At 64.1% G+C, this 27,857-nt stretch overlaps 1 protein-coding gene across 1 annotated transcript; it reads right to left on the bottom strand.

Moving 5' to 3' along the window:
• Positions 1-28: 28 nt before the first annotated feature.
• On the bottom strand, positions 29-26,306 carry TTYH3 (tweety family member 3). The gene is made up of 14 exons (XM_032872790.1): positions 26,014-26,306; positions 12,408-12,577; positions 12,168-12,279; positions 11,813-12,033; positions 11,521-11,616; positions 10,764-10,836; positions 10,435-10,510; positions 8,145-8,200; positions 7,414-7,506; positions 5,699-5,791; positions 5,216-5,352; positions 3,338-3,511; positions 2,842-2,917; positions 29-561 (listed from the first exon to the last, which is right to left on the bottom strand). The coding sequence occupies exons 1-14, from the start codon at positions 26,134-26,136 to the stop codon at positions 487-489; spliced, it is 1,575 nt and encodes a 524-aa protein (XP_032728681.1). The 5' UTR covers positions 26,137-26,306; the 3' UTR covers positions 29-486.
• Between the last annotated feature and the right edge of the window lie 1,551 nt (positions 26,307-27,857).

Raw genomic sequence — 27,857 nt, 5'->3', positions numbered from 1 at the left:
TGCCTGGGAAAACACGCCGAGGCCCGCCGAGGTCCCTCCAGCCGCCGGCCCAGAGGGAGCCCAGAGTGGGCACCGCATGGCCTGTGAACGCAAGAAGGGACGCACAGAAGCCTGGAGGGCGCGGCAGAAGCATCAGAGCTGCAGGAGGGAAAGAGCAGGCCGGGGCGCGAGCCGAGGAGAAGATGGGGGCCCACGGGTTGACCTGGTGCAGAGTAAGTGTCAGGACACAGCACCGAGGCCGGCCCAGAGCCGGGCTCCGTGAAACCCCCTCCTCAGAGGCAGAGGGGCATGGGGGCGGGGCTGGAGGGCCCCGTGTCGGTGGCGCCGCTCCTGCGTCCAGGTGTGTCTCTGCGCCCCTGCGGGAAGGGGAGGGGAGGGGCGAGCGGCCGTGCGGCGGGTCTGGCGGGTCCGGCGGGTGGACGCAGCAGTGCTGGCACGGGGAGGAGCAGGCGATTGGCACGTGTGCGGCGGGCCGGCCGGGGCTGTCTAGTGGCCGCTGCCGCTGGAGTCAGGGCGAGGCTGGCTGGTGGCGAGGTATTTGGCTCTCATGCTGGAGGTGTACTGGAGGGAGACAAGGTGGGGAGAGGGGTCAGCGGGGCGCTGGGCGCAGCGGCGTGGGCCTTGGAGAGCTGAGCGAGAAGCACTGCTGCGGGCAGGACGGGACGGTGGTGGCGTGGCTGGCAGGGCCCTGGCAGAGGGGCTCCAGAGTGGCCGGCTGGCTCCACGAGCGGAGGGCCAGCCTCCGTGCCCCAGGCTCAGGACGGGACTAGCCGGCCTCCTCTTCCTCTTCCGGTGATGAGAGTGTGCTCAGGCATTTGGGCACCCAGCCAGGCAGAGCCCTGCCCCACAAAGGGCCAGCGTTGTGAGGCCGCCCAGCTGCACCCCACATGCCCAGGACCTCCATGCCACACGCAGGCTGCCCTCAAGGGCCTGGCCTGGGGGACGTGGGGAGGCCTCCTCCCCCAGCAGGATCCTGATCGAGGAGCCAAGAGGAGAGCATCGTGCAAAGGCAGAGTCAGGCTGGGTTCGAGAAAGGGTCAGGGGGTTTCCCAATGGCCCACAGCCCCTGGAACCAGGAGACCCCACAGCCACTCTGCCCCATCACCTCAGGGAAAGGGGGATCCCGAAAGTCGCACAGTCCCCTCGAGCTGGGGGATGCTGTTGCCTGCTTGGGTTGGGAACAAAGCGTGGGCTCCTCCCAGCTCCCGGACACTGGAACGGAAGCAGATGGGGGCACGGTGGGGGTGCACGGACGGCACATCCTCTCTACCCTCATCCAACTCAAAGCATGAGGTGCTCAGTGCACACGCGTGTGCGGGTGTCCTCACGATGCACACATGTGGAGGAGACGTGTGCAACAGCCACAAGCCTGAGGGTGTGTGGGCAAAGGCCCAGGCATGTGCCAAGTGTCACCAGAGGTGGGGAGATTGGCAGGCTGACCCCAACCTGAGGCACCACACCAGTGTCCCCAGATGAGGAGGGTCACTATTCCCGGGCCCTGATAGCCCTCCTGGAGCTCCTGGGGGAAAAGAAGGTTGTGAGTGCCAGGGTCAGCCACTACACTGGGAGGGAGGTGCTCTGGGCACCTGGGAGCCATGTCATTGCCGGAACATGCAGCAGGGGGCAGAGCAGCACCCCAGACCCTGAAGGAGCCCAAGCACGCACACGCGGATGTGGGGGGACGGCTTGTCTGCGTGCACCTGTATGTGCTTCTGAACATGCGGGGAGACGCCTCCAGGGCTAGGCCCACTGGCCAGGATGGCGCGAGTGCACAGAGCCGGGCACCAGGGGCAGGCGCACCCTCGGGCCTGCGGAGATGGTCTCCTTGCTGGAAGGGGACAAGACGGGATTGCCTGCAGCTGGGCCGGGGGGCGGGCACTGTGCTGGATGGGAGCGTCATGGGCCCAAGGACAGCGCGAGGTCTCTGGCTGGGCTAGGGATGGACAAGCTCATCGTGGCCCAGAGCTGGCCCAGCGGGGGCCAAGGGCTGAGCAGAGACACAGGCCCGAGGCCAGCCCTGGCAAGGGGGCAGCCGTGAGCGGAGAGCATGAGGCACAGAGGCGTGACAGGCAGGCGGTGCGGGCCACCTGGGGCAGGTCAGTACCTGTCACTCTGAGGGCAGGGCCACCACAGCATTCGGCCACTATCCATGGGCTTAAACTGCCAGCCTGCGTGGCTGCCAGAGTCCAGGGCCGCCAGATAGCGCTAGGAGGGCCCAGGGTGGGAGGGGTAGAGGAGAGAGAGAGAAAGAGAGGGCGACCTGAATGCCAGGCTGTGGGGGGGCCGGAGTGGAGGGCCACTGGAAAGGGCTGCTGGGGCATGATGGGTGGCTTGTGCGCCACACAGACTCTGGTCCGGGCCGTGGGCACCCCAGGGCCACTACACAGGCACGCTTCTCAAGGCGGGTGGCCTTCAGCTTCTCTGGCCCTGTCCTTTGCAGGCCACCACCTCCAGGAAGGCCACCAGGGCCCCTTTCAGTCGGCAAGCTCCTTCTCTTTGGCACCAAACTGCTGTCCCCCCTCTTTTCTGTCTCATTCCTGAGCACAGAGGGGACACTGGCTGGAAGAGCCAGAGGCTGGGTCCTATTCTGAGCTCAGGAAGTCAATGAAAGAAATGAAAGGAAAGTGGACCAGACAGGGAAAAGAGAAGCCAGGACCCCTTGAAGCCAAGCTGACCCACCAGGCAGGTGGCCCCAGCTCACTTGGGCCCCAACGTACCTCCAGGCCAGCCTGAGGCCCACTCGGCACTGTCTCCTCAGGCCAGACGCCCACTGGAGAGCCCTCCCCCCAGCACTGGAGGCGCACAGCCCTCCCCGGCACCCCCCATACCCCTAAGACTTACTGAGGGCGGGGGGGACTCGCGCCCGATGAGGGGGGTGTTCTCACAGCGGGGATTCTGGAAGTTGGCATTCTGGCTCCTGCAGTGTGAGGAGAGGGGGCCATGAGCGACGTCCTCGGCAGGCCCAGGGCCGGTCCAAGGCCGCCCCAGGGCAGACCCAGTGTCCACCCTGCTCAGCCCTGGGCCTTCTTATCACCAGCCTACATGCGGCCCACTGGCAGAGTAGCTGAGAGCTCTAGGCGGCCCTAGGTGGCCCACCCCTGCCCAAAGGGGCCCCTCACCATGAGGCTGGCCCCTGGCCTCACCCCAGGCATCCCCACACCCTCCCTACAGCCTCTGAGCGAGTGGCCTCACTGCGGCCACCACCCAGGCTTGCCAGGACCACCCCGCCAGAAGCCAGGGCAGCTCCTGCTCCAGCCCCCACCCCTCCGTCCAGCTTCTCACTGCGGCAGACGCGCCTGGGTCTGCCTCCCCCCACCCCAGCTCCAGCACGGCTCACATGTACTCGGTGACGGGGGCGTTGCTGACGGTGTGCGCCGCAGCTGGGAGGCTGGTCTCGCTGCCGTAGCTGCTCCCGCAGCTGTACAGGCTGGGCATGTGCACGCGATACAGGCTGTCGTGCGTCTGCCTCGGCCCGGGGGCCGCCTCCTCCTCCCCATCCTCGTCCGGGCCCCTGCAGGGAGGGACACCCAGTGTTCGTCACACCCCGGCCCAGGGCAGCCAGCCAGGGGCCCCGGGCGGGTCTGCTCAGAGGCAGACACACGTGCGGATCCTGCAATGCTAGCCGACGGCCCACGGCACTGTGACGTGCCACCCTGGTTGCATCCTCCGTGAGACGGGGGAGCCGAGGATGCCGACCCGCAGCCTGTACACAGGGATGCTGTCTGCCTTCAGGGGAAGGGGGAAGGGTCCCTCCTCGCCGGGCGGAGAGGGCTGAGGCCTAGAAGTGGGGGTGTCCTCTCCTGGCCCTGCAGGTCCCAGCCTGCACCTTTGGGTGGCCTGAGCCCAATCCTCCCACTCTGCTGTGCTCTGGCCTTCTGTCCCCTCTGTTCGGGCTGCTGCGGGGTGAGGCAACAGAGCCGGGGGCCAGGTCTTAGGCACACGCAGCTCTCCTCACGTCCTGCCTGCTCCGGGTCAGACTTGGGGCCAGGCTACCTGGTGGTAATGGCACAGGTCTGCCAAGCCGGGGCTCCCATCCCACCTCCGAGTGCCAGCTCTGTGACTCTGAGCAGAGGGCCTCCCCTCTGGGCCCCTTGCAGTGAGATAAACAGGACAGGGGTAGCAGCCGGCTGGGCGGCAATGACCAGCCAAGCCCCGGGCTAAGCCCTTACATGCATCGGTTCACCGAGGACCTACCAACCCCAAGACAGGTGTCTCTCACAACCCCCATTTCACGTTAGGGAGACGGAGACCCAGAGTGGTGAAGTGACTTGCCCACAATCACCTAATAAGCAATAATCTGAAACCCAGGCCATGTGGTTCCAGGTCTGTTCTCTGAGCCACTTCCCTAGGGCTGCCACCTTTATTACTACTCCCACCATCACTGCCAGATTTCTCGCTGCCACCACCACTGTCACCGTCTTCAGGACTGTCATCATCAGCATCATCACCATCACCACCCTCACCGCCACCGGCAGGATCACCGGTGCAGAACCCCAGACAGAGGGAAGAGATCTGAGCTGAGGTCCTTGTCATCTGATCTGGGCCACCAAGAAGCAGCCACAGCCCAGTGGGAGGGGAGGTGGTGAGTCTGGGAGATGAAGTGTCAGGCCCCAAGCAAGGGAAGGGGCCCGGCTCCTCCCTGCACCACTCAATGCAGTACTGACCAGGGAGACTGAGGAAGGAGCTGCCAGAACCCCCACTTCAAAGACAAGGACATAACAGCCCCACAGGAAGTAGCTGCCGTCCCGGTCATCCAGCTGAATAGGCCACAGAAGCCACAGCCGCCCAGGGCCCTCCCTGCGGAAGCTCCATGTCCCCCCGGCTGGACAGCTGCTGTCTCCATGCGCGAGCCCTGCACACGTGCCCCAAGGGGCGGGGAGACGGACGGGACACCCCGAGGCCAGCCGGTCAGAGGTGCGGAGGGGCGTGGGGCACGGAGCCGGCGGCGGCGGGCGGGACAGCTGGCTCTACCTGCCTGCCCTGGACTTGCATGTGCCCTGGGCCGGGAGCCCCTCTAGACTCGGTCTGCCATCCGGGAAATGGGGGCTGCTTGCCGCGGACATGCTAGCCTGTGAGCACCGCAGCGGTTTACAGAGAGTCAGCCGGGGAGGAGGCTGTCCGCTGCTGCCTCAGGGGAGGACGGCGGTGTCCAGAAGGCACATCCCGACAACATCCCGCCGGCAGCGTGGCCAGGGGCGAGGGCTGAGCCCCTCACCTTTTCTGCTGCCAGGTGTGGGGGACGCTGCAGACGATAGAGCTGAACATGAGAGCCGTGACGAGGGAGAAGAGCGCCAGGTAGACGAGGCCCTCCACGCCGTCATAGCAGAAGCCCGTCAGGGCCTGTACATAGTCCTAGGGCCAGACAGCATGGGGACAGCCGGCCCAGAGACCGGAGAGAGACAGGGAAGGCAGGATGAGATGGGACGCGCGGAGCCGCAGCCCAGCCCACGGCTCGCCGCCTGACAGCCCCCCGGCTCCAGCCTGGGCTTCGGGCCCCCCACCCATGGGTGCGCGCCCATTCTCCAAGTCCCCACCCCCACCCAGGTGCATCCTCTGCCCCCCAGCCCCCAGCCGCACCCCTGCCCCCCAGCTGCACTTCCAGGTGCACTCTCTGCCCCCCAGCTGTACCCTCTGCCAGCCCCCCAGCGGCACCCCTGCTCCCAGCTGCCGCACCCTGGCTCGGGAGGCCGGTTCTCACCAGATGCAGGCTGCGGCAGTCCACCAGGGCGGTGAGGTGCTGTAGGTTCACCTCTGTGCTGTTCAGTACCTCCTGGACACGGAGCAAGGGGTCCTGGGCGGGGACACATAGCACACAAGGTCGGTACCACGGTCAGGAGGGGGGGCCCCGAGCCAGGCATAGGTCCTCTGGGAGCCCTCCAGGTGCCCGTCCACCCATACCCTGCCATCGAGACAGCCCTTGACCCCGTGGTCTTGACCCAGGCTCTGAGGACCTTGGGTTTCTAGAAATGAGGGCCAGAGTCTGTGTCCTGGCCCCAAAGGGACTGCTGAGGACAGAAGCATACTGGGGTAAGTGGGACCCATGAACGCCTGTCAACACAGGAGGGACAGCAAATGCCCACGTAGCTCCTGATGGGGGCCTGGCTCTCTGGAAGAACCTTACTTTCAGGAACAGTTAAGGAGAAAATTTTCATACTATTTTAAGTGACAAAACATTATTCAAACACTCTGTATAGAGCGAGCCTGGTCCCGTAGTGTGTGTCTGTCCCTCTGTGTGTGCGTGGGCATGGGCACCTCTGCCGCATCCTGTCCATGGGCAGACGACTCCACAGAACCCTCCAGGGTGGACAGGGTGCCTCGAGACCAACCAGAGGGCCCAACACGGCCTTCCATGGCGCACGTCCCAAGAGCGCCCAGCGATTCTGAAGCGGATCCCCAGACAACAAGACTCGCCATTCGGGGCTGAATGGTCACTTCCTGCACCAAATTCCTATGTTGCATTCCTGACCCTAAACACCTCGGAATGGGGCTGTCGGTGGGGTCTTTCAAGAGGTAACTAAGGCAAGCGGAGGTCACGAGAGACGGGGGCTCCAATCCCATGGGACCGGGGTCCTGTAAGAGGAGGGGGTCGGGGCACACACAGGCAGAGGGGGACGACTGCATGAGGACACGGGGAGAACATGGGGTCTACACACCACGGAGAGAGGCCTCGGGAGACGCCTGCCCAGACCATGCCTGGTGTTGATGACTTTGACTTCTAGCCTCTGGCGCATGAGGGAGCGCATCTTGGCTGTCTCAGGCTCCCCGGGATGCAGAGCTCCCCAGTGGGACCCCAGCTACCTACCCACTCGCTCGCAAAATACCCAGAGGGTGCCCTGGCCTGAACAAAAGTAAGAAGCAACTGCAATAGTGTGTCTCCATGTGCATCTTTTCCTTAAGTTTTGCAGCTTGTTACAGAAGGTCCAGCTGGTCACAGAAGTCTGAGCCCAGCCGTGTGCACACATGTGCCCCAGCCCCCTCCGCGCTCTGCAGTGGGGCACACACAGGCAGGACCCCCGCGGGCTGACCCCTCTCCGCCGCCCCCAGGCTGACCCCCGGGGACGCTAGACTTCGTCAGGAGTGCGGTAACAGACGTGTGGACAGAATTCTCAGGACCCAGAACACTGCAAGGGAAAAACCGCCAACCCCCCGCCCTCCCAGTTCCCAGAACACCTCCAAGGGCTGGGGGCGGACCTTCCTTTGTTCCCACATCTGTCCCCGTTTTCCCTTTTCATTTTTTTTTTAATTCAAAGAGTTGGTATTACTTTTAAGATAAAGAGCTACATTATTTTTAAAAACCTAGCCCAAACCCCTGGGGCAATGACAGGCAGTGAAGGGGAGGAGGGGAAGCCTCTGTGAGGAAGGGTGGGGGAGGGGTGGCGGCAGCCGGAGCTGGGGGCACAGCACCCTGCTCACCTTGGTGGCCGGGTACTCCCGGGGGACGGTCTTCAGAAGCTCAGCCACCAGGTCCTGCATCTCCACCAGCGCCTTGTGGCTGCCAGACAGCTTCTGCTCCACAGAGAGGCCTGCTGACTCCGGCAGGGGTAGCGCAGCCCAGCTCCCCTCCCCCAGTCCCACCCACACCCAGGTAAGGCAGTGCCGGGGTCTCGGGGGAGCCCTTGGGGAAGCTGCTCCTGTCCCCGGGAAGCTGCTCCTGTCCCCGGGAAGCTGCCCACACACACAGAGGGAGTAAGATCACCGAAAGCATGGTGACTTCAAAGCAGGGAGCGTTTCACGACCCCAGGGGCCCGCACAATCTTGGGCAGTGACAGCATTTCCCTCCAGACTCCACTGTGACTCTGGCTCAGGTGTTCCACAGTGGGCCCAGGACCCCTCCCCCGGTGAGACATCCCTGGGCCCCTCCGCACCTGCCCTGCCTGAGGTTGGCTTTGCCCTGCAGGGTGGCCCCGGGGCGACCCAGGAACTGACAGGAATTCCCAGTCCCTGGGGGGCATTAAGCAGTCCACCCCAAAGGGCTTGCGCCAAGGGCATCAGGGCGCTAACCACGGGCGCAGTTAGCGACGCCAATGTGGCATTCATCCAGCGGCCCCCCGCCCCCCAGCTCCTGGGGTCCCAGGGTCTCAAGGCCTCTGAGAAGGGCTGAGGGCCGCAGGGCTTCCCAGGGGTGGAAGCAGCTGAGCACTCACCTGCTGGAAGGGGTTGGTGGCCCGGGCCGAGCAGGCCAGGTAGTACTGCAGAATGTCTGCGGACAGAGGTCAAGGCGGTGGTGTGAGGGCGGCCGTGTGCATGAGCCGTGTGTGCGCCCGTGTGAGCCCATGTGTGTGCTTACATGCACCTGCATGGATACTGCGCGCACATGTGTATGTGCACTTCTGCACGAGTGTGTGAACAGACACACATGCCCACACATCTGTATGCACACACACACACGTCTGTATGCATGTATGTGTGTGCACGTGTCCATGTGTGCATATGTCTCTGCACACATGCGTATGCAGGTGTCTGCATGTTGTGCCTGTGTGTACTCAAGCACATGTGTGAGGAGCTGTGGCCTACAGGGAGCCCAGGGCCAGGGCCCAGACCCTTCTGCTCCAAGCAGGGTCCTTACGGCACGCACATGTGCCCTGTGGGATGCAGCCCTCTTCCTCTTTTCCCTCTGGGGCAGCAGTAAGGCACTGGGGGTGGGCAAGGGGTCAGAAGAGACGCAGGGATGCATGGGCTCCTTGCTGGCAGAGGAGGGGACAGGGCCTGGACACGGCTATCGGGAGGGCCCAGGACTCAGGTGGCCTGTCTACTCCCCATTAAAACATGTGTCGATTCTGTGTCCAACATTTGAAGATGGGATTCACTTACAATTGTGATTCTGGAGACCCCAGGAGGCCCACACCTGGCTGTAGCTGAGGGAGGAGCGGGGAGCCCGTCTGCCTGCCCCACGCCCATAAGGCTCTCACACCCGCAGACTCGGGGCTCAGCGCCCGTACCTGCAGCAGCGACACTGTGGCTTTGGAGTCCCAGGTGCCTCCCTCCTGGGGCGCTGAGGCCCAGGACAAGAGCAGGTGCATGGGGCTGGCCGCAGCCTGGCCCCCTTCCTGCCCTGCTCCCACCTCGGCCTCTCGGGGCTGGGCTCCTACACAGCTCACTTTGGCCGCTTGTAGAGGGGCCGGCACGCTGGCCTTGGCTCTGTCTGGCCCCGGGAGGGGGACCCGTGGCTTCCAGGCAGGATCTCACACTCCCTTGAGGCTGGGGGCTGCTCGAGCTTGCTAAAGACCTGGGAGTCCTCAGCAGTGAGGACCTAGAAAGGCTGGGGACAGTGGTGGGCACAGCAGGGCCACTCCTCCCCCATGGGAGGGGGAGGAAGGCAGACAACCCTCCCTCTTGGGGGCTCCTCGGGCTCAGGTGGAACCTGTTCCTCCAACCAGATAAGCCAAAAACCAGCCCCCTGCTCATCCCTGTGGCTTTCTAGGCAAGGAGGGAAGACGGTCTTCTGAAGGCCAGCATTTTAAGGCCACTTAGAACCCCTGTCCCTGCGGGGACAGTGCCTCCACCCTTCTCTAGAGGAACACGCAGCACCCACAGCAGGGCACACCCACGAGCTTAACACCTTCCAGCTCTGGCTGCACCTGAGCCCCAGAGCCCCACATGCAGCTGCCTCTTGAGATGGCCAACTGGCCTCACACTGTGGCCCCCAGCCTCACCTCCAGACCCGCTCCCTGCCCCTACCTCGGTCCACAGCTCCAGTGACCATGGCAGCTCAGGCAGAGAGCAGGTCCTTGGCGCCTCCCTCCCTACACCCCACTTCTCCAGGAGCCCTGTCCTGCTGCTTCACAGCACGTCCCCATCCATGCTCCGCCCTGCTGGCTCAAGGCACCCCATCTCCTGACTAGAGGAGCGCAACAGCCTCCCTGCCTTCCTGCTTGACCTTGTCGCTCCAGCAGCCCACAGATGCTTTGATAAGGCAATCCAATCTTGGACCATGTCTCTTCTGGGCTTCCCACTCTCCAATGGACACCCCAGAATTAAGCCCAAATTCCTGTCCTTGACCTGGCCTGCTGGGCTCCCCACCCTTTCCTCTCCCAACTGGTCTATTTTCTGCCTCACAAACATACCAAGTTTGTCTCTGCCTCAGGGCCTTTGCACAAGACACACAGCCTTCTCTTGTTCAATTTTAATGCTACCTCTTTGGCAGGCCACACTGCTACCTGCTCTGAAGTGGCATGTCATGACTTGCCTTGCCCCCCTTGTCACCTGTCCCCACCCTCACCACCCCCGTCCCTGGCTCAACATAGCCCCGTCCTCATCCTCAGCACCCCCCGTTCACAGAAGGTGTTCCTGTTCACTTACTAACTTCCTGATCGACGTAGATCCTGCCTCCCCCAGACTGAGGACCCAGGAGGGAGAGGATGCCTTGGCCTAGCTCAACGGGGTCTCCCTAGCCTGGCTGCTGGGGTCCTGGCTCAGACACGGCTGCAGACTCACCCCCACTCAGCACCGAGTGCTCCTCCACCATCCTGGTCACATAGGTGTCGGGGTCCACACAGAAGTCACTTGAGCCCTGGGGGGATACAGGCAAGGAAGATGGGCTGACCAAGCTAGGTCCCCCACCCTTCAGCTCTCACAGATAGAGCCTGCGGCCCAGGTCTGCTCTCAGCCCCGGAAGGTAACATGTAAATGCTGTGTGCCCACGGAAAAAAGTCTCCACTTCTCGTGGAACCTCAGTGTCCCAGGCGAGAGGCATGTGACGTTCCCCACCCCCTTCCCATGCCTAGGCCCAGCAGACCAGGATCACACATACCCCTGCTACTCACCACAGACACGGCCAGCTCCAAGCCCAGTGAGCCCCAGCTGATGACCAGGGCCAGCACCCCCAGGAGGCAGACCCTTGGGGCAAAGAAAGCCAATCAGCATCCCCCAGGCTGGGATGCCTGCAGGCCAGAGGGCCAGGGCCCCGGGGAACATTGAGGGGGTCTCCCCACACAAGGGCTGTGGCTTCTCCCGTGGCCTGGCCTTAGCCAGAGCCACCCAAAGGCCAGGCACAGATGGACTTCTCTCCCACCTGCGGTGGGGCTCAGAGCTCAGAAAGTGGCTGGTTTTCCTGCTTCCCCCTCCCCTGAGCGGACAACGGGTCTTGGCCTTCACCAGGCTCTCCCTTTCCCCCAAGCACTGTCACCAGCAGCGCCTGGCCCAGGTGGGGGCAGGACACAGCTGTTCAGCTGTCCTGGGGGAAAGGAGGCCAACATCTCACAACTACCCTACGGATGAGCCATCCCCACCTTCGTCTTTGAGATGAGGACACGGCGGAGCATCCGTGTCCAGGGGCCACCCGCCCCAGGTGGCCAGCTGAGTAAGCCGCACAGCGGGGATCTGAACCCACAAGGCCTCCAGGCCAAGGACAGAGCCTCCAGTGTGACCTCCTGGTGTCCCCATGAGCTGGTGGGGACCCACCCCTCGGCAGACCTACGGCTACACCCACAGATGGGCGAGGGGGAGGCAGGGTTGATTGAGAAGGTGGTGCTGTGGGCGCTGCCCCCTGCTTCCCACCGGCCCTCAGGCCCACAGACTCACCCAACCAGAATGCCCTTGGAGCTGCGGATGAGGCCCACAAGCACCAGCAGACAGATGGCCACTTCGAGCAGCAGTAGGCCGAGGTAGCCCAGCCACCTGTGGGCACACAGAGGGTATGGGTGGGGCCCAGAGGGGCACCCACGGGCAATTCTGGAACATTGGGGGCCTAGGGGGCTGCCATCAGCTCTTGTAAGAGGTTCTGGGGAACTTGGCCCCTCCTACCCACCAAACCTCAGACCCCGGGCTCTAGGGGCCAGTTGGGGCAGGGGGCAGAAAAGGCGGCCAGCCGCACCTGTACCAGTCGTAGAGGTCCACCTGCTCCGCCAGCACCTCGAGCGACACGGCGGGGTTCCTCCAGAACGGGATGGCCGCTGTGTAGCCCAGCAGCGTCCCCAGAAGGCCCCGCAGCCGCTGCACTGCACGCAGGGGCTCCGGCCGTGCCGCCAGCTGCCGCTCCAGGCTCTGCAGACTGGGCTCCGCCGAGCGGTTCAGGGCGGCCGCCGTGTCCCACACCTGCGCCGGGCCGGGGGCCGGTGAGCCCGGGCACAGACCCGCTCCCAGCACATGCCCACCCCTGGGGCGCACACGCAGACACAGGGTTCAGGGGCAGGAACAGAGCCCCCCCTTCCCATCGGACGGCCACTCACGCGGTCCTGGACCCCTGCCACTGTGCGGTTGGCGTGGCGGAGCGAGTAGGTGGCCCGATGGATGCCGTCACTGGTCTCCCCGTTGCCATAGAACCCCACGGCGATGCCGGCGCTGGGACGGGGCGGGGGGGCGGATGAAGGCGCATCGCCTGCACGCGGGGGGGCCCTACCGGAGGGGGGGTGGGGAGTCCGGCCCGGCTTGCCCCTTCCGGCCCCGCCCCCACCTGGCCATGCGCTCACCTGCAGACCAGCGTGGCGATGATCACGCACCAGGCGGTGCAGCAGCAGTCGGCATCCAGGTGCTCCTCGCTCTTGCGCCGCCGGCAGCACAGCCAGAAGGAGTAGAAGAGCAGGAAGAGGAGGTCCAGGGCGAGGCAGGCCAGCGCGGTGGCCCCCAGCAGCAGCAGCGCCTGTGGGAAGTGGGGAGGCAGCGCTGGAGGGGCGGGCGCGCGGCCAGCTCTGCCGCACCTCTAACATGCTGCGCGGGGCGCACTGGAACCCAGCCGTCCTCCAGCCCTGGGGGCAGAGGCTCCCCACACTTGGGTGCTTGCCAGTGAGCCCCCAGACTCCCGTCCTTAACCCTGCACTAGCCACCAGGACTGGCCCAAGCCACACTCCCAGCGGCCAGGTGAGCATGGCCATGGGGTCCTCCCAGGTCCAGGGCCCCCAAGCCCAAGCCCAGGAAGGAGGGGCCGGGTGGGCAGGGCCAGCACTCCTGATGATGGCCCCGTGGCCACGGAATGCCCCTAATCTCCTGGAGCCCATTTTCTCTTCTGTAAAAAGGGAAGGAATGCTCTCCCCAGAAGAGGCCAGTGGGAGTCTCCAGGCCATGCGCACCATGGAACCAGGCACACAGCAGGGCCCTCCCTCTCGGCATGGACACTGCTCTGGACCTTGCTGCTTTTGTGAGCCCCCGGGCCCTGGGCAGCCAGAAGGGCCCCGAATTCTCCAGCCACATCCAGGAGTCACCAGGGAGGAGGAAGTGCCCCCGCAGCACCCTCCTGTCACCGAGGTCGGCGCCCCCGATGGGAAGTGGTTGACTTGCTCCAGCAGGGACACCCACTGTGGGCTCGGCCCGGGGCTGGGCCTCCACCTGTTGGAGCACATGGCTCTCCCTTTCACCTGGCCCAGTGCATCACCTCCGTTCCACTGATAAAGAAACTGGCTTCAGAGAAGTTATGGAGGAAGGACCCAAGTCCCACGTCACAGCCCGTCTGGGACCTCTGCCCATGTCCTGTGTTGGGGTGGGGGTGGTGGCCTGATGGAGCTGCAGGCTGGGCCTGACCATGTTCACCTCCTGGGTAGCGGGGGCGCTAAGTACCAGGCAGAAGGTCCAACACACAGCGGCACCCACCCCACGGGGACCATCAGATTTGTGGTATGGCCACTGGGCCCCCCACAGCTGCCCTCACTGGCACCGCTGCAGAGATGCTGGGCCTCAGGGAGACCTGGAAACACCCTCCCTCCCCCAGGTCTGAATGCTCAGCAACAGTGGCTGAGGGTGTGTGTGTGTGTGTGTGTGTGTAACACCCACCTGCCCCTCCCCCACCCACCGCAGGGCCCCCCCTTGGGAAGAGGCTCAGCCACCTTGGCCCTGGCCCCCAGCAGCTGTCTCCCAGGAGATGGCTGCCAGGCAGCGGAGGCAGGATGGCACTCCCTGCCCTCCCAGGGGCCCGTTGGTCCCAGAGGTCTCCTGAGGCCCACCGCTCCCGGCCAGCATCCCCCCACACCTAAGGCGGGGCTCCCCCACTTCCCACCAGACAAGGGCCTGCCCCTCTAGCCATGCTTCAGAGCAACACGGGCACCCCGGGGGCTGAGGTGCTGTCTGGAGCCACCACAAGGCACGGGATGGGGAGGACCAGGGTGACACCATGAGGCTGTGGTCACAGGCCACTGCCCTGCCCTGTGGGCTGCCCCATACTGCCATCTGGCCACAAGGGGTGTCAGGGGCTGGCGCCCTCCCTTCCTCCTTCAGGCTGGGGGTGCAGCTGCCCACCGCCCCCTCACTGGCAGGAGGCCTGATAGGTGCCCTGAGGCCCTGCTCATGAGCTGGCAGGGGGAGGGGAACTGGCCTCAGGGGCACCACATGGGCCCAAGGCTCCTGGAGGGCAGGGGCGCTCACGTCACGGAGGGTACTCCCAGCACCCAGGCCGCAGCCAGGAGCCTCCAGGCCGCAATCAGGGGCGTGGCAGGGGGCCAAGGGCCAGTCACGGAGGGGGCTCGTCTTGCGGGTCCTGGTATCAGGCACTGCCCTCATCCTGTCCAGCCCCGGATGTCAATAAACATCAGAGTGCTTGCAACAGCACCGTCCTATGGGTTCCCCGGGTCTGCCTCACACGCACAGTCTGGACATTGACCCGAGGGCTGCAGGCCCTGCCCACCTGCTCTCTCTGGGCAGAGGCCAAGGGCGGAACACAGCACGGCTCCTGGGGCCATGGCTCGCTTGGGACATCTGCACTTTCCTAGCCCAGGCTGCCTCCCAGTCACCAGTCCTGACACAGCCACCTCTTCTCCACCCTGCCCCTGGGCCCTCCAAGACCACAGCACACCCAGACCCAGCCCCCTTTCACCACCCTGCTGACCCTGACTCCCATGCTTCCCTGTCCCTGCCCTGCGCTCACAGTCCCCCTGAAGGTCACCTTTTCTCCAACAGCTGTCCCTTGGTCCTGGCCCTGCCCTGCCATCATGCCACCTCCTATCCTGCCTGTAACCCCTCGCCCCACGCATGCAGAGAACAGTGGGCATGGAGTGGGTGTTCAAATACGCACACGGACACACGTCCTCCAGAGGATGGGGAGCCGGGGCCAGAGGCCCAGGGCCCCAAGAGCCCACCTACTCTGGCGCTCACGGTCATCAGGACTCCCAGCACTGACGGGCCCAGGCGCTGCCTCAGAGATGTCCGGACCACCCACTCCCATTTGCCAGGCAGGAAAACAGGCCAGCCAAGCAGGCCCCTCACACCTGGAGGGAGGCGGGGCTTACAGTGCCTCTGGGAGCCAAGCCAGCCTGGTAGGTCCCCGGAGGGTACTGCCCGAGGGCTCTGGAGCTGCCAGGCTGGTGGAGGGAGCCGGAGGCGCCGCCTGCTGGACACGAGCTGGGCCACGCAAACCAGAGAGAGCAGGCCAGGGTGGTGCACCGGGCCTTGTCCGTGAGGTCCTTGTCCACGTCCGGAAGGTCCCTGAGGCCGGGAGTCACGCTTGTACCTTTCCTGGGTCCTCTCCTACCGCTTTGATTTGGTTTGTTTTGTTGTTGTGGGTCTTTTGGGGTTTTCTTTTTTTTAAACCACACACTTATACTAACTTCGTAATTACAGTGCAGAGCCAGAAATCTGTCAGTAGCTCTTTCCAGCCGAGTGCGGGAGGCCCTGGTCAGAGCCCAGCTCTGCCACGTGAGCGTCCCGTGCAGTCTCGCCCGGCCTCTCTCTGCACCCCGTTTTCACCTCTTTGAGTCGATGGGAGTGTTCCTCGGTCCTCTGGGCTATCCTTGGGGAGAAGGCCCCCGGGACCCCAAATTGGGCCCCTCTCGGTCCATGGTGTGGTCCCACAGGCCCTGCTGGTGTCCAGTTCCCCAGGAGCCATGACGGACAGGAGGGGAGGGATGTCCTGGCTGGCTAGCAGGAGGCCCAGAACTACCTGCTGCTAGACAGAGGAGCGAGGGAGGGGGGTTCTGCCCCGCCCCCCCAGCCACCTGAAATCTGAGGCCCACGTGGGGCAGTCCAGCCTGCTGGGAACCAAAGCACCGAGGTTCCGGTGCTGCTCAGCCTGGCTCAAAGACATGACCATGAGTCAACCTCGTGCCTCAATTTCCCCACCTATAAAGGAGAGACAGGAACATCACTCTCCTGGCCCGGGACTGTGAGGATGTCAGGAGCTAGTCCCTCAAACACGCAGAACAGCACCTCCACCGGGGTCCCCCAGGAAAGGTCAGGGTCCTGAGGGCGGCTGCTCCCAGGGCCAGCTCTGCCACCGCACAGCCCAGTGGGCTGGGGGCAGAGAGAGGGCATCCTGCCTGCTGGGGGGGCTGGTCCAGGGCCACTCAAGGACAGGCTGAGCATGCCCACATCTATACCCACACGTGTACTCCCGCACATGCGTGTCCACACTCACATGCACACATCTACACCCATCTGTTCCCAGACGTTCACACCTGTATTCACACTCACACATGCATGCAAAGGTGTCACCCTGTGACCTCCCCAGCAGGGGCACAAACAGCAGCTTTTGGCTGGAGCTCCTGGGGATGAGGGGGTCCCTAAGAACCTGGGTGTTGCGACACCTGCTGGGACTGGGAAGTGGGGAAGGCCGCCTCACACACGGCCACCTGGCTGGGGGGCATAACCGCCATGGCCACGGGAGCGGAGGATGCTCCCATCCCAGCCCAGCCTTACGGAGCCAGTCAAGGACCAGGGACTCAGGGAGGACCATTGCCAGGGAGCCCCGGGCCAGGCTTGATGGGGGTCAGCTCTGGGGCTCAGAGCTGGGTACCAAGGAGGTAAGTTACTTTCCAGAGGCTTCCTTGGAGGCAATGACAGGCAGAAGCCCAGGTGCCCCGTCACCCCCACATACCCCTGGAACCCTGCCCACTAGGAGCTAGGCGTCCACCTTGCCCCCTGCTGGTTTTCCTCCCCAGCTTCAGGAAGCCCCCTTACTAGGAGAACGGGGTCTGTCTGCATAAACCTTCCCCGGGGGATGCTGGAAAGGCCTCACTGAGCTCATCAATCTAGCGGAGGCGGTGCCCACTCACACTTGGCCCCGGCCTCCAGCTCTACACCCCACGGTCTGACAGGACAGTGGCTCTGGGGCCTGGGCCACCACGAATTCCCTCTGCCCCCAGGGAAGGTGCTGGCACCTCCGGCTCACAGGTGTGGCACGGGGGCACAGTGGTGGTGGGGGGTCTAGCCCATCTAGCAAAATTGCAGAGCCCGTCGCCGTCTGGGTGCACGAGTCGGGCACGAGGGCACCCAGTGTGACCTGTGCCCGTCTCCTCTTCTGCTGGCGTTGCCGTGGCAGCCCCGCCTCCCCTGGCCAGGAGCTGGCGTCCCCTTCACTTCCCCTGGGCCCATTCAGAAAGAGAATGGGAAATGTCTGATCAGCATCTGGGCTCTGACCAAATGGAATTTTCCGTCTGTGATGGAAATGATGTCAGCACTCGGTCAGGCGAGGCGAGATGCTCGGGCCCGTGTCCCGACCGCTGGCCACAGCGCTGGCTGCCAGCCACCCGCAGCACTAAGCACACACTGGGCTCTGTGAGGGTGCTTGCAGTGGGGACTCGGTGTGGCCCTCCCGCCCCCCCCCCCCCAGCCCTCCAGCTCATTTCTCAGCCCTGGGCCACCCCCTCCTCCCAAGGCCCCTGCAGTCCCCGCCGGAGCACAACCCCCTGCCCTGGCCTGTGGCCAGACACTCTCCTGCAAGCCCCAAGGGCCCCCAAAGCCCCCCTCCACTCTGGAAACACCCCAAGAGCCAGAGCTCAGGGTCAAGAGCCACCCCTGGCCCAGCTCTGAGGCCTGGGGCCCAAGACCCCAGACTTGGCGGGGGAGCCAAGGACAAGAAGGGGCCCAGGGAGGCAGCTGTGTTCCAAGTGAGCCTAAGCTGGTTCCCTGCACGGGGTGGGGGACCCCTGGCTCAGCCCCAGGCTTGCTGGCAGGCAGGGAGCTGGGGGTCCCAAGCTGGGGTCCACAGCGTGCCACCAAACCTTCCTAGAGCTTTGCAGCAGGCAGGAGGCTTGGCCCCATCCATGGACGGAGACCACAGCGTCAGGGGCTCCAGACTGGGAGCCCATCCCTTCGACACCCCACCACTGGCCTGGACACCACATGTTGGCTCCGTAGCGCAATGGATAGCGCACTAGAATTCTTCTGGACATGGCGTGTTGGTGCCTGGGCATCTGCACCCCGCCCCTGCACAACATTAGGCTCAGCTTCAGGGCAGGCTGCTCCAATGTGCCTGAGGCCACCAGGCAACGAGAGCCACACAGGACCCCGGCTGCAGGCGCGAGTGTGCCTGCGTGGGAGCACGCCACACGTGGTCCACACATCGGAACCCCCAGCAGACTGCTTCCCCACACACCCCTCTCTCTGGAGAGGAGCCTCTGTGCCTGAGGTCCCCCCTACTGCCCATGGCATGAGAGGGGCCAGCAAGGCCCCGAAGCCCGTGGTGGTGGGGCCCCCTGCAGGAGGCCATGGCTGGCAGGGCTGCCACTCGGCTTGCCCCCACCCCTCCCTGCACCAGCCCTCCCTTCAAGAGGGCTCCTCCAGCAGTAAAGGGCAAAGCTCCAAAGACCAGGCAAGTCCACATTCCTCCAGGGCCCCGGGACCCCACTGCCCCACACCCCAACATCCTCCTGTTGGCCGCCTATCTCCCTGGAGTGGGGAGGCCCTCAGCCCAGGGCCAGCCTGAGACCGAGACACATCAGCATGGGCAGTGTCCGGATTCAGCCCCAGGCCCGACACGGGGACACAGGACACAACAGACACAGCCCCTGCGGGGCACGCAGCTCCCGGGACCCCGGCATACAGGCTGTGCACTGTCTCAGAGGCCATGGGAGCCAGGCAGACAACTCGCGGGGGGGCGGGGGGGGTGCAAAAACAGGTGTCTGAGAGCGCCAGCAGGGCACCATGAAGGAAGGGTGTGCTCCCAGAGGGGGACGGCCTGGGCATAGGCCCGGCATGAGACCCAGGCTGCATGCCTGGGTTCCGAAGGGCTCTGGTGGCTAGAGTGGGGGCAGCAGACCCTTCCACTGCTCTCCAGCAGGGGACATCCTACCCCAGCCCCAGAACGGCCAAGGGCCTTTCTCCAGAGGAAGAGACCAGGTTAGGGTATCCAGGAGGCTGGCGGGATCCCAAACCCCAAGGCACCATCTAGGAATCCACACGTGGCTCGGCTGGAGCCCGGGCCCAGGCTGGACTGCTGCCCTAGCTCCTGGGTCTGGGATCCCTTGCCGGGAAGGGCTCTCACTGCACACGGCTGCCCGCTCCCCTAGGGCTGGCTCTTTGCCTCAGCACCCACTGTCGCCCAGCCACGCACATTCCCTCGCTGGTCCCTAGACCACCTGGGGAGGGGGCGGCACCCACCTTCCAAGGCCAGGGGCCCGAGGCCAGAAGGGATGCCGGAGGCCCACTCATGTAAGTGGTGCAGGAAGCAGGGTCTGAGCCCACAGAGGCCTGTTGAGGAAGGCTCCAGAAAAGGGCCCCCCTCACCTCCCGGGCCAGGCCGTGGAGTGGAGCTGGGCGCCGGGCTGGCTGCTCGGCCCGCAGCCCCCCACCCCTCTAACACACTTGGCTGTGGCTCCCAGATGCCGGCAAGAAATTAAAAACAGATTTTCCACTGAGCTGGACTTGGGTTTCCCGAATTCCATGATGGTGAGCTCGTGGCCATCCCGGAGAACACACAGCCAGCGGCCAGCCAAGCAGGAGCCCAGAAGGGGCCCAGCTGTCCACCCAAGTCCCCTCACGCTGAGGTCTGAGACTCAGAGCGCCAGTTCGCACATGGACGTGCAGCAGCTGAGCCCTGACGTCCCCACGGGGTACACACCACACTTGCCCTTATCCTCCGGGAACCATGGGGACAGAGGCGTAGCAAGGCCAGAGGTGGGCAGAAGGCCCCGAGAGGAGTGCTGGCGGGTCATCCCGCCTGCCACCCTCCAGGTGTGGGGGGCCAGCCTGCTCTCCTGCTGCCCGTGTGACACAGGCTCACAGCAGGAACGGTCACAGGGGCTGCCCTCCCCACGGCAAGGGTGTCTGTTTTGGTCCCGGTGCTCTCACACATTTCCCAGCATGACACCCAGAAAAGCCCTCCACTCTCCAGGTCTGTTTGCAAGCGCCTCGCCCCTGGCCAGCCCTAGAGACCCAGGCCACAAGCCTCAGTATAGCCCGGGGCCACCAGACGGGCCTGGTCCCAGGACACAGATCGACCAAGGAGATGTGGTTCAGGGGGTGCAGCCTCCTGTGAGGACCCCGGCCTCAGCCAGCTTCCTCTGGGGAAGGGGCCCGCTAGGGGCCTGCTAGCTGAGGCCCAAGGGCGGCCCCCATGTGCAGGCCCGTGTGTGCACATGAGCCCATCTGGACACCTAACAACAGTGGAAAGGGAGTCTCACAAGGGGTCCTGTACAACCCCTCCCCCACAACTCGCCCTGTCACCTGTCACCTCCAGACCCTGGCCCAGCCTGGGCCCTCAGCCTGCTTCTGCTCCTGCTCCTGGGGGCACTCCCCTCACCCAGGTGCCTTCTCTGAGGCCCTCCTCCTGCCCCTGATATTAGCCTGGAGGTCTGGCCTTGACCCAGGCCCACTGAAGCCCTCCCAGCCTATCCACAGCGTGAGGTAAGCTTGCCGCCTGGGCTCATGTCTCCCATGCTATGGACACCACTCCCCCTCGACCCCAGGCCCCGGAGTCCTGCCGGGCAGACGGCAGACCTGATTCGGGAGGCATGAGCCATCCCATCTCTGGCGGAGACCCCAGGGTGGACCCAGCATTTGTGGACCTCTCCTTAGGACCTTATATCAGGGATGGAGGCCCCCACCACCGGGTGGTCACATGTCCCAATGCCGGGGAGTCACATGGGGGCACTTCCCGTATCTGGGACCCAGTCCCTGGGTTGCAGATTCGGTTCCTCTTCTCCAGGCAAAGACTCAGCAGAGCTGCTGGTGGGGGAGGGGGCCCGCTCGCAACACCTGCTGCGCTCCCCAGAAACAGCCCTGCCGGGGGACCCAGGGAGTCTCTGCATGGGGGCTGCGTCCACGGAAAGCAGGCCAGACAGCAGCCTGCACACATCTCCCAGCCCACTGATGCTGGCTGGCCAGTGGCCACGACTCTGCTCCCACAGAGGACACAATGCCCACCCCAAGGGCCACTGTGGGGCCGCCCCGAGGAACACTTAAGGAAAGGACAGCAGGGGCCCCTCTGGGGGAGCGGCCATGGCCTGGGCTAAGAGCCACAGTGCAGCCTGCCTGAAGCCTGCCTGAGCCCCTGTCCAGGGCCAGCAGCTGACGTCCCTCCCTGCACGTCCCCTGCACAGACCACTATGGTGCCGGCAACATGGCTTCCCAGCACGTCCCCAGACCCTTGGAAACCAGGAGCCACCAAAGGCAGAAGGATGGGGCCCAACGAGGCGGACCCCACACCGACGCCAAGTGGGGGATGTGCCAAGTTTCCCAGGACACCCACCACCCACACACCACTACCCAGGTGGAGACCTGGGACTTGGCTGCAGAGGTCACCAAAGGCCGTGCCCTGCCTCCCCCCCCCCCCCCCCCCACCAAAAAGGAAACAGCCAGGCTATCTGTTCTGGCAGGGGCTACCCTGTCCCCTCACCACTGCATCCCCAACGGCCAGCCCCTCAGTGCTGTCCGTGCACAGGGTGCTCTAGAAGCTTCTGCCCTCTCCTCAGTGAGGTCCGTCCCATTTGGTGTGTTTCTGTCGCTTGCAGCCTCAGCGCCCTGACAGTGACCACGGGACGCTGGTCAAGCATTAAGAACCAAGGGCCAACAATAAGGCCTAAGAGGCGGTGACAGCAAGGGCACACGGAGTGAATGCGGTTTAAGTGACACGCACCGGACAGGTAGACTTGCACGGACCGAATCCAGCCAGAGGGGCTTTCTGGTGTTTCCTCATGCTTTTTCCTATTTCCCAAATATTCCATGAGTGTTTAATGCTTTTGTAAATGAGAAGACAGGCAACATGCACTTTTCGGGACCTCCAGATCAGTGAGGAGGGTGAGAACGGGGCAGCCCACCCACAGCCTGCAGTCAGGTACGCACCTCACCTTGCCTGAATCTCAGCTTTTGACCAAGATCCTGTGGTCTTAGCTAGGAGACCGCTGGCCCTGGCAGTCATACAACCCAGAGCTCAAAAATGCCCTCTAAGCAGCGCCCCCGATCTGGGTTCGCACACTTCCGGGCACAGAGTACGCGCTCACTCCCTCCCGAGGGAGGACGTTCAGACTCCCTTATTTGGGCCTGAGGCTCAGGCTCCTCTCTGCTCCAGGGCCTTTGCATGTGCTCTTCCTGGTGCCAGGAACCGTTTTCCCCAAGGACTCTACATGGCTACTTCAGTCTTATCTTTAGGGTCTCAATGGAAACACCCCAGCACTCGGGGTTCTAACAGGAATCCACGTGCTGAGTCCTACGTGCTGAGCAAACATGAGGGGAATGCTACCATATGACCTGGACGGGGAGCCAGTGTGCCCACTTATGCCAGACTCCCAGGCAAGTCCCAGCCTTCTGGGTGTCCCAGCCTGACTGATACCCTCCACAGCAGGCCAGGTAGCACCTCCTCCAAGAAGCCTTCCCTGACCACTGGGCTCCTGCAGGCCCTGTCCTGACACTTCCAGCCTCTCACAGCTTCCAGCCTACCCCCACCAACCCTGAACTGGCAGAGTAAGGGGGAGTGGGGAGCCGGGAGGGCTGGTGGGGACTAATGGTGGGGACTGATGGTGGTGGGGCAGACTCCTTGACAGAAGGAAAGCCCAGATAGATGGCTGGTCCCACCCAAGGTCACATAAATGGAAAGCCACAGAGCTAGGGCCCAGGCCCCCACTCTCCAGCTGGAAGAGAAGGCTCTGGGACCCCTGCCCAAAGCCAGGACAGGCCCTACCATCACCACAGAGCAGGCTGGCCAAAGGAAGGCCACATCAGGCCCCCAGACACGGGGCCCAGCTGGCTCCGCTTGGCCGTGCAGCCACCCGGGGGTCTCCTCCTTCCTCTGGGCCTGCAATCTTCCCTGCTGCCCACCCCCCGCCAAATGAGAGTACCCACCCATTGAGCTGTCCCTGGTGCAAGGAGCTCTAGGCCCAGCCCTAGGGGCACCAGACCGACAGCCCCTCCTGGAAGGCAGCGGAGGGTGGGGTAGCACTGAGCAAACTCCAGAAGCTTCTCTGCTTCCTTCCAGTACCTGCCTACCCACAGATCCCATCAGCCCCCACAGAAACCATGGTGCACCCTCCCTGTAATCTGTCCACTCAGCAAACATCACGGGCCCCCAAGAGGTGGATGCAAAAGGCTCCCCTCCTCATGGGAGCCTGAGACCTTCAGCCCCAAGAGAAATGCCATCCTTGCTCCTGCTGAGGCTCCAAAGTGCCCAGTGTAGGATCAGCCAGAGCTCTGGGGGACCCTCCATCGGCTCCTAACCCCTGCAGGGGGCCAGCAGAGGAGGACCCAGGAGGTCCCCCACCCTCCCAGAACTGACTCTGGCTCCTACCACCTAATCATTATGGAATTCTCAGCCAATCCCCTCTCCGAGCCTCAGTTTGCTAATCTGTATGATGGAGACAACCATTTTCATCTCCCAGGCTTGGAAGAGATAGGGCTAGTGAGAGACAGCCCCACACATGTTCCCAAACCAGAGCCTAGCTCATGGGGTTTTCCAGTGGGTTTTACCAGGGCTCCCAGCAGTGCATGGTGGGGGCAGGAAATAGCGAAGAAGGGCCAAGGCTGGTCTCCTCATGCCACACACACCCTCTCTTCCCTGAACCCAGGCCCCACTTTTCCCCTGGGTAGTCCAGAAGGTAGACCTCCTCCCTAGCTGGATCCAGCCCACATGGGGGGGTGGGGAGGGGGTGGGGGACTGCCAGACCCTTCAGCCTAGGTGGGGGCCGGCCTAACAGGCTCCCAGACCGGGGCAGGGGGTCCCTGGGTTAGGAGGATGAGGGCTCCACCACCCAAAGCAAGAAATGGGATGGGAACAGCTGCCCCCCTCCATCCCAGTGAGGAACACTCCACGGGAGGCACAAAAAGGCTCCAGGCCATGGCCCCCACTGACCCACTGCCCAGCCACCCACGAAAGTAGCTCTGTCTGTTGCAACCAAAAATGGAGCTGGAGCACGGGGCCCTTGCATCCCCCACTGTGACCCCATAAAATCTGCCAGCCCAGATTTCAGGGTGTGACAATGAAGGATTGGAGAGGTCAAGCGCTTGCCCCAAAGCACCAGCACGGGAGGCAGGGGCAGGATGTATGTCCGGGCCTGGCTCACGCTACAGCCCCCAGTCAGGAGCAGAGGCGGCGGGGGATGGAGACGGGCTGGTTTCCACGCTGTGAATTATTCAGTGGCTAATTCGGCTCCACAGAGAGGAGGCAGGAGAGTGAGTCAGAGCCCTCCCACAGCGGAGGAGGGAACAGTGCTCACAGAAGCTGAGGGCAGACATCAGGGACCTCTCAGGGGCACAGGGCCCTGCAGGGGGTCAGGCTGAGCTGCGGGGGCCCACCATCATTCTGGAGGCTTCCACAGGCTGGAGGTGTCGGCCCCTCACTCACCACCCACAACGTGTCCCAGGATCTCCAGAGGGCAGGAGGGGCTCCAGCTGGTCCAACCGAGGCGGGCAGGCAGCACAGCAAGCCTCAGGCCAGCAGGCCAGCTCTGTGTGGGTCCCAGATACCCCAGGTGGCCCCAGCGGCAGCCCCAGAACCTCCCAACTAATAACCGGCGGAGAACTTCCGCCAGCACAGACCCTGGCCTCCAGGAGCCAGGGGCCGGACATGGCAGAGCCAGGACATATGGGAGGCCCCAGGGAGCACAGAAGGGTGCTGCTCCCACACCAGTCCGTACCCCAGGGCTGGGCTCCTAGGACGTGGGCGTCGAGTTTTCTAAAAATCTTGCCATCTCTGGGCATGCCTGGGCCAATCCCTGGCCCCCTTTCTAGTCTGCTTGGAAACAGATCAACAGGGCTGGGGGAGCAGGCCCCAGGTGAGCACTGAGGCTGGGAGTGCTGGGTTCCCATGGTGTCCTCGCTCTCTGCTTCCGGTTCTTGCTCTCTAGATAAGGGCAACCAGGGAACACAGAGTTCTACATAGGTGAGGTGTGATCACGTCCACGGAATCCTGGATTCCCAGGCCATCTCCACCAGCAAGGCCATTCCACTCCACCCAGGGCTCTGCAACAATCCCTCGAGAGAAAGAACCTCAGGGGTGTTCCGGGTGACCAGGCATCCCAGTCATGGGGTTTCTGGAATCCGGATCCCCAGGCAGGAAGGAAATGCCCACAGCCTGGTCCCCTGCCCTGCACTCAAATGACAGCAGCTCAGTGCGGGGGGGTGGTGCTTGGACTCGGCATGACCCCAGGCCTAGGGTTCTACTGGGAGAACCTGGCCCCTTGGGCAGAAGGCTGCAAAGGCTCCCACTGCCCCTTTACAGCCTCCCAGAAGGAGGCCCATCTTGAGTGCCTGTGGCCAGGCCTCCCATCCCCAGGGGCTCCTGGCAGCCACGGCTCCAGCCAGTCCAGGTGTCACCAGAGCACACACTGCACCCAGCAGGGAGTCACTGCCCGCCTGAGAGGGCTGGCATCTGCCCAGCTCACTCACCCACCAAAATCTTGGCAGGGAGTGGGATTCCCCAGCCCGGGGCAGGGGGAGCAAGGAATCCCCTCCTGGCTGCACCCAGTGCTCTGAGGTATCAGCTTGGTCTCAGAGCCCTGGGCTCCTCTGGGGTGGGGGCTCTGCAGGGCCCCAGGTCAGGACTGCCCCAGGTGATGGGCAGGGGCCTGGGCTGGAGCTGACAGCTGGCAGAGGGGGCTCCACGGAGGGAAGCAAGGAGGCTCCACATGACCCCAGAAGGGAGGGCCTAAGTAACACCAGAGGAGAAGGCTAGAATCTGCAGGAGGGCCATGGACCCTCCATGCAGGATGGGGGTCTTTAGACGCTCGCAGAGGGGAGCCCCAGGACGCAGGAGGCGACCCTGTAGAAGAAAGGGGCTCTGACTCACGAGAAGGCGGAGGCCGTGACCCTCCAGGAGGACAGGGGGCGACGGCGACCCTCGGAGAGGAGGACCCCCCCCAGACCCTCGACTGCGGGGGGTGGGGGGTTGGGAGTCTTCAGACCTTCGAACGGAGGGGCCCTGACCCCCGACCCGGGGGGCCGCGTCACCTGCTGGTAGTCGGTGTCCTCGGGTCGGAACTGGCTGCTGGTGGTCTCCCAGCGCAGGTCGAAGTGCGGTAGCCGGTGCAGGAGGTTCACCCACCAGGGCGCCGCGTAGCTGACCCCGGCCATGGCGGGCTGGCCGCCTCGGGCGCTTGCCGCCGCGCGGCTCCTTCGCTGGCCCGGGGGCGAGGGGTTCAGGGGTCCGCCAACCCCCGCCTGGCCGCCCGCATCGCCCGCGCGCTCCTGGGCCCGGCCCGGCCCGGCTCGGCCCGGCTCGGCTGCGCTCGGCTCCGCTCGGCCGCCCGTGCCCGCCGCCTCTTTGTTCGCCGCCGCCGCCGCCGCCGCCTCCGCGCGCCCCCGCCCGCAGCCTGCCGCCCCGCCCCCGCGCTGCCATTGGCCCGCCGCCCGGCGGCCCCGCCCCGAAATATCGCCCCGCCCCCCACCGCCATTGGCCCGCGGCCCGCCGGCGCTGCCCCTCTGTCCGCCCGCCCTCTTCCCGCTGGCTCCGCCCCCCCCCCGCGCGCGCGCCCACCTGCCCCGCCCCCGTGCCGCCACTGGCTCGCTGGACCAGGCTCCGCCTACCAGGGCCCCTTCCCGGGGCCGAGGGGCGCCTGGCGGGGAAGGCTGGGTGGAAGCCAGGACGCTGTCCCTCCACCCGCAGTTGGGGTTGGGCGCTGGGACCCTGGCGGCACGTCCACTCGCCCGGACGCGCTCCCCCGGGCGCTTGTTCGTTGGCTCGACCACTGCACGTTCCGTGAGCTTCTGTGGGGGTCGGCGTGGAGGGGCCTGGGCGGCCTCCTGCGCACGCAGCCTGTGCAGCCCGCAGGCCTGTCAAATAATGGTGGTCTGGACTCCCAGACGGCCTTGGTCGTCCACGGCTGTGTGATCTGGAACAAGTTAAGATGCTCTCTGTTCCTCAGTGCCCTTGTCTGTGAAAGGGAAGTACAATGAGTGTAAGGGCTCAGGACATCGAAGTGTGGCCGAGGAGTGTGTAAGCGGACCGGCGGGTGGATTCAGTCCCGGCCTGGCCACCCCTTTGGGGAAGGGCGTGTCTTCTGTTAAAACCCAAGAGAAACAGTGCTCTGTCCTGGCCTCCTTGAGCCTGGAAGTTAAGGCAACATCCTGGGAGGGCCCAGCACGGACTTTGGAGCCACACAGTCACACTTCCTAATAAGCAGCGTCATGCTTACTAAAGTCAAGTTGGGAGCCCCAAGGACAGAGGAATCTGGAAATGCTCTGTGTGCATGGCCGTGGCTTGCTCTCTCTCTGCACCCCAGGGCAGTGGGTGCATATCCTCTTGGCTCTGGTTTGTCACCACCCTGCAGCATTGTGTCCGGACCTCTTGCCTTCTGAGAAACAGGTCCCTCCCTACACCTGGGACTTTGCCACCTGCACACTCTGGCTCAGCCAGCTCTGTGGGCAGACAGGCCCCTTCTGGCAGGCTGGGCTGGGCTCTTGCAGATGCTGGGCAGTGCTTCCCAAAAGGCCTGTCCCTCTGCTCACCAGATTGCCCTGACTTGTCTGTCTTCCTGTGATAAGGCTGGGTGGCCTCCCACCATGTCCTGCAAAGGCCCATGGGTATAGGAGAGGCCTTTGCAAAACTGTGGTTTCCTCCCTCGGGATAATTTGGATACCACCCTGCTGGGGAATAACGGCCTGACAGGAAGAGAGAGGTCATATTCTCCATCCCTAAAGGACATAGTTTCTGGTTGTTAACAGCTGGTCACACAGCCATGCTTTACCCTGCTTTACCCTGACTCCCATGCTCCCAACACCAGTGTGGCAGGTCTACCAGGGCCCCCTGGGGAGGCATGGGGTCTATGAGCTCTTTTCCATGTTTCCAGAAGCCT

Source organism: Lontra canadensis, unplaced genomic scaffold (genome assembly GCF_010015895.1).
Source record: "Lontra canadensis isolate GAN:19392208 unplaced genomic scaffold, GSC_riverotter_1.0 scaffold45, whole genome shotgun sequence".
Lineage (NCBI taxonomy): Eukaryota > Metazoa > Chordata > Mammalia > Carnivora > Mustelidae > Lontra > Lontra canadensis.
This window is presented reverse-complemented; position numbering and strand designations above follow the sequence as displayed.

Bases quoted from the DNA above. Each gene is read 5' to 3' on its own strand.
- TTYH3 (XM_032872790.1), bottom strand. From the start codon at position 26,136: ATGGCCGGGGTCAGCTACGCGGCGCCCTGGTGGGTGAACCTCCTGCAC. The intron at 7,507-8,144 runs GTGAGTGCTCAG...TCTGTGGAGCAG, and splicing joins CCACCAACCCCTTCCAGCAG to AAGCTGTCTGGCAGCCACAA. The intron at 3,512-5,215 runs GTGAGGGGCTCA...CCCTCCCTGCAG, and splicing joins CACACCTGGCAGCAGAAAAG to GGGCCCGGACGAGGATGGGG.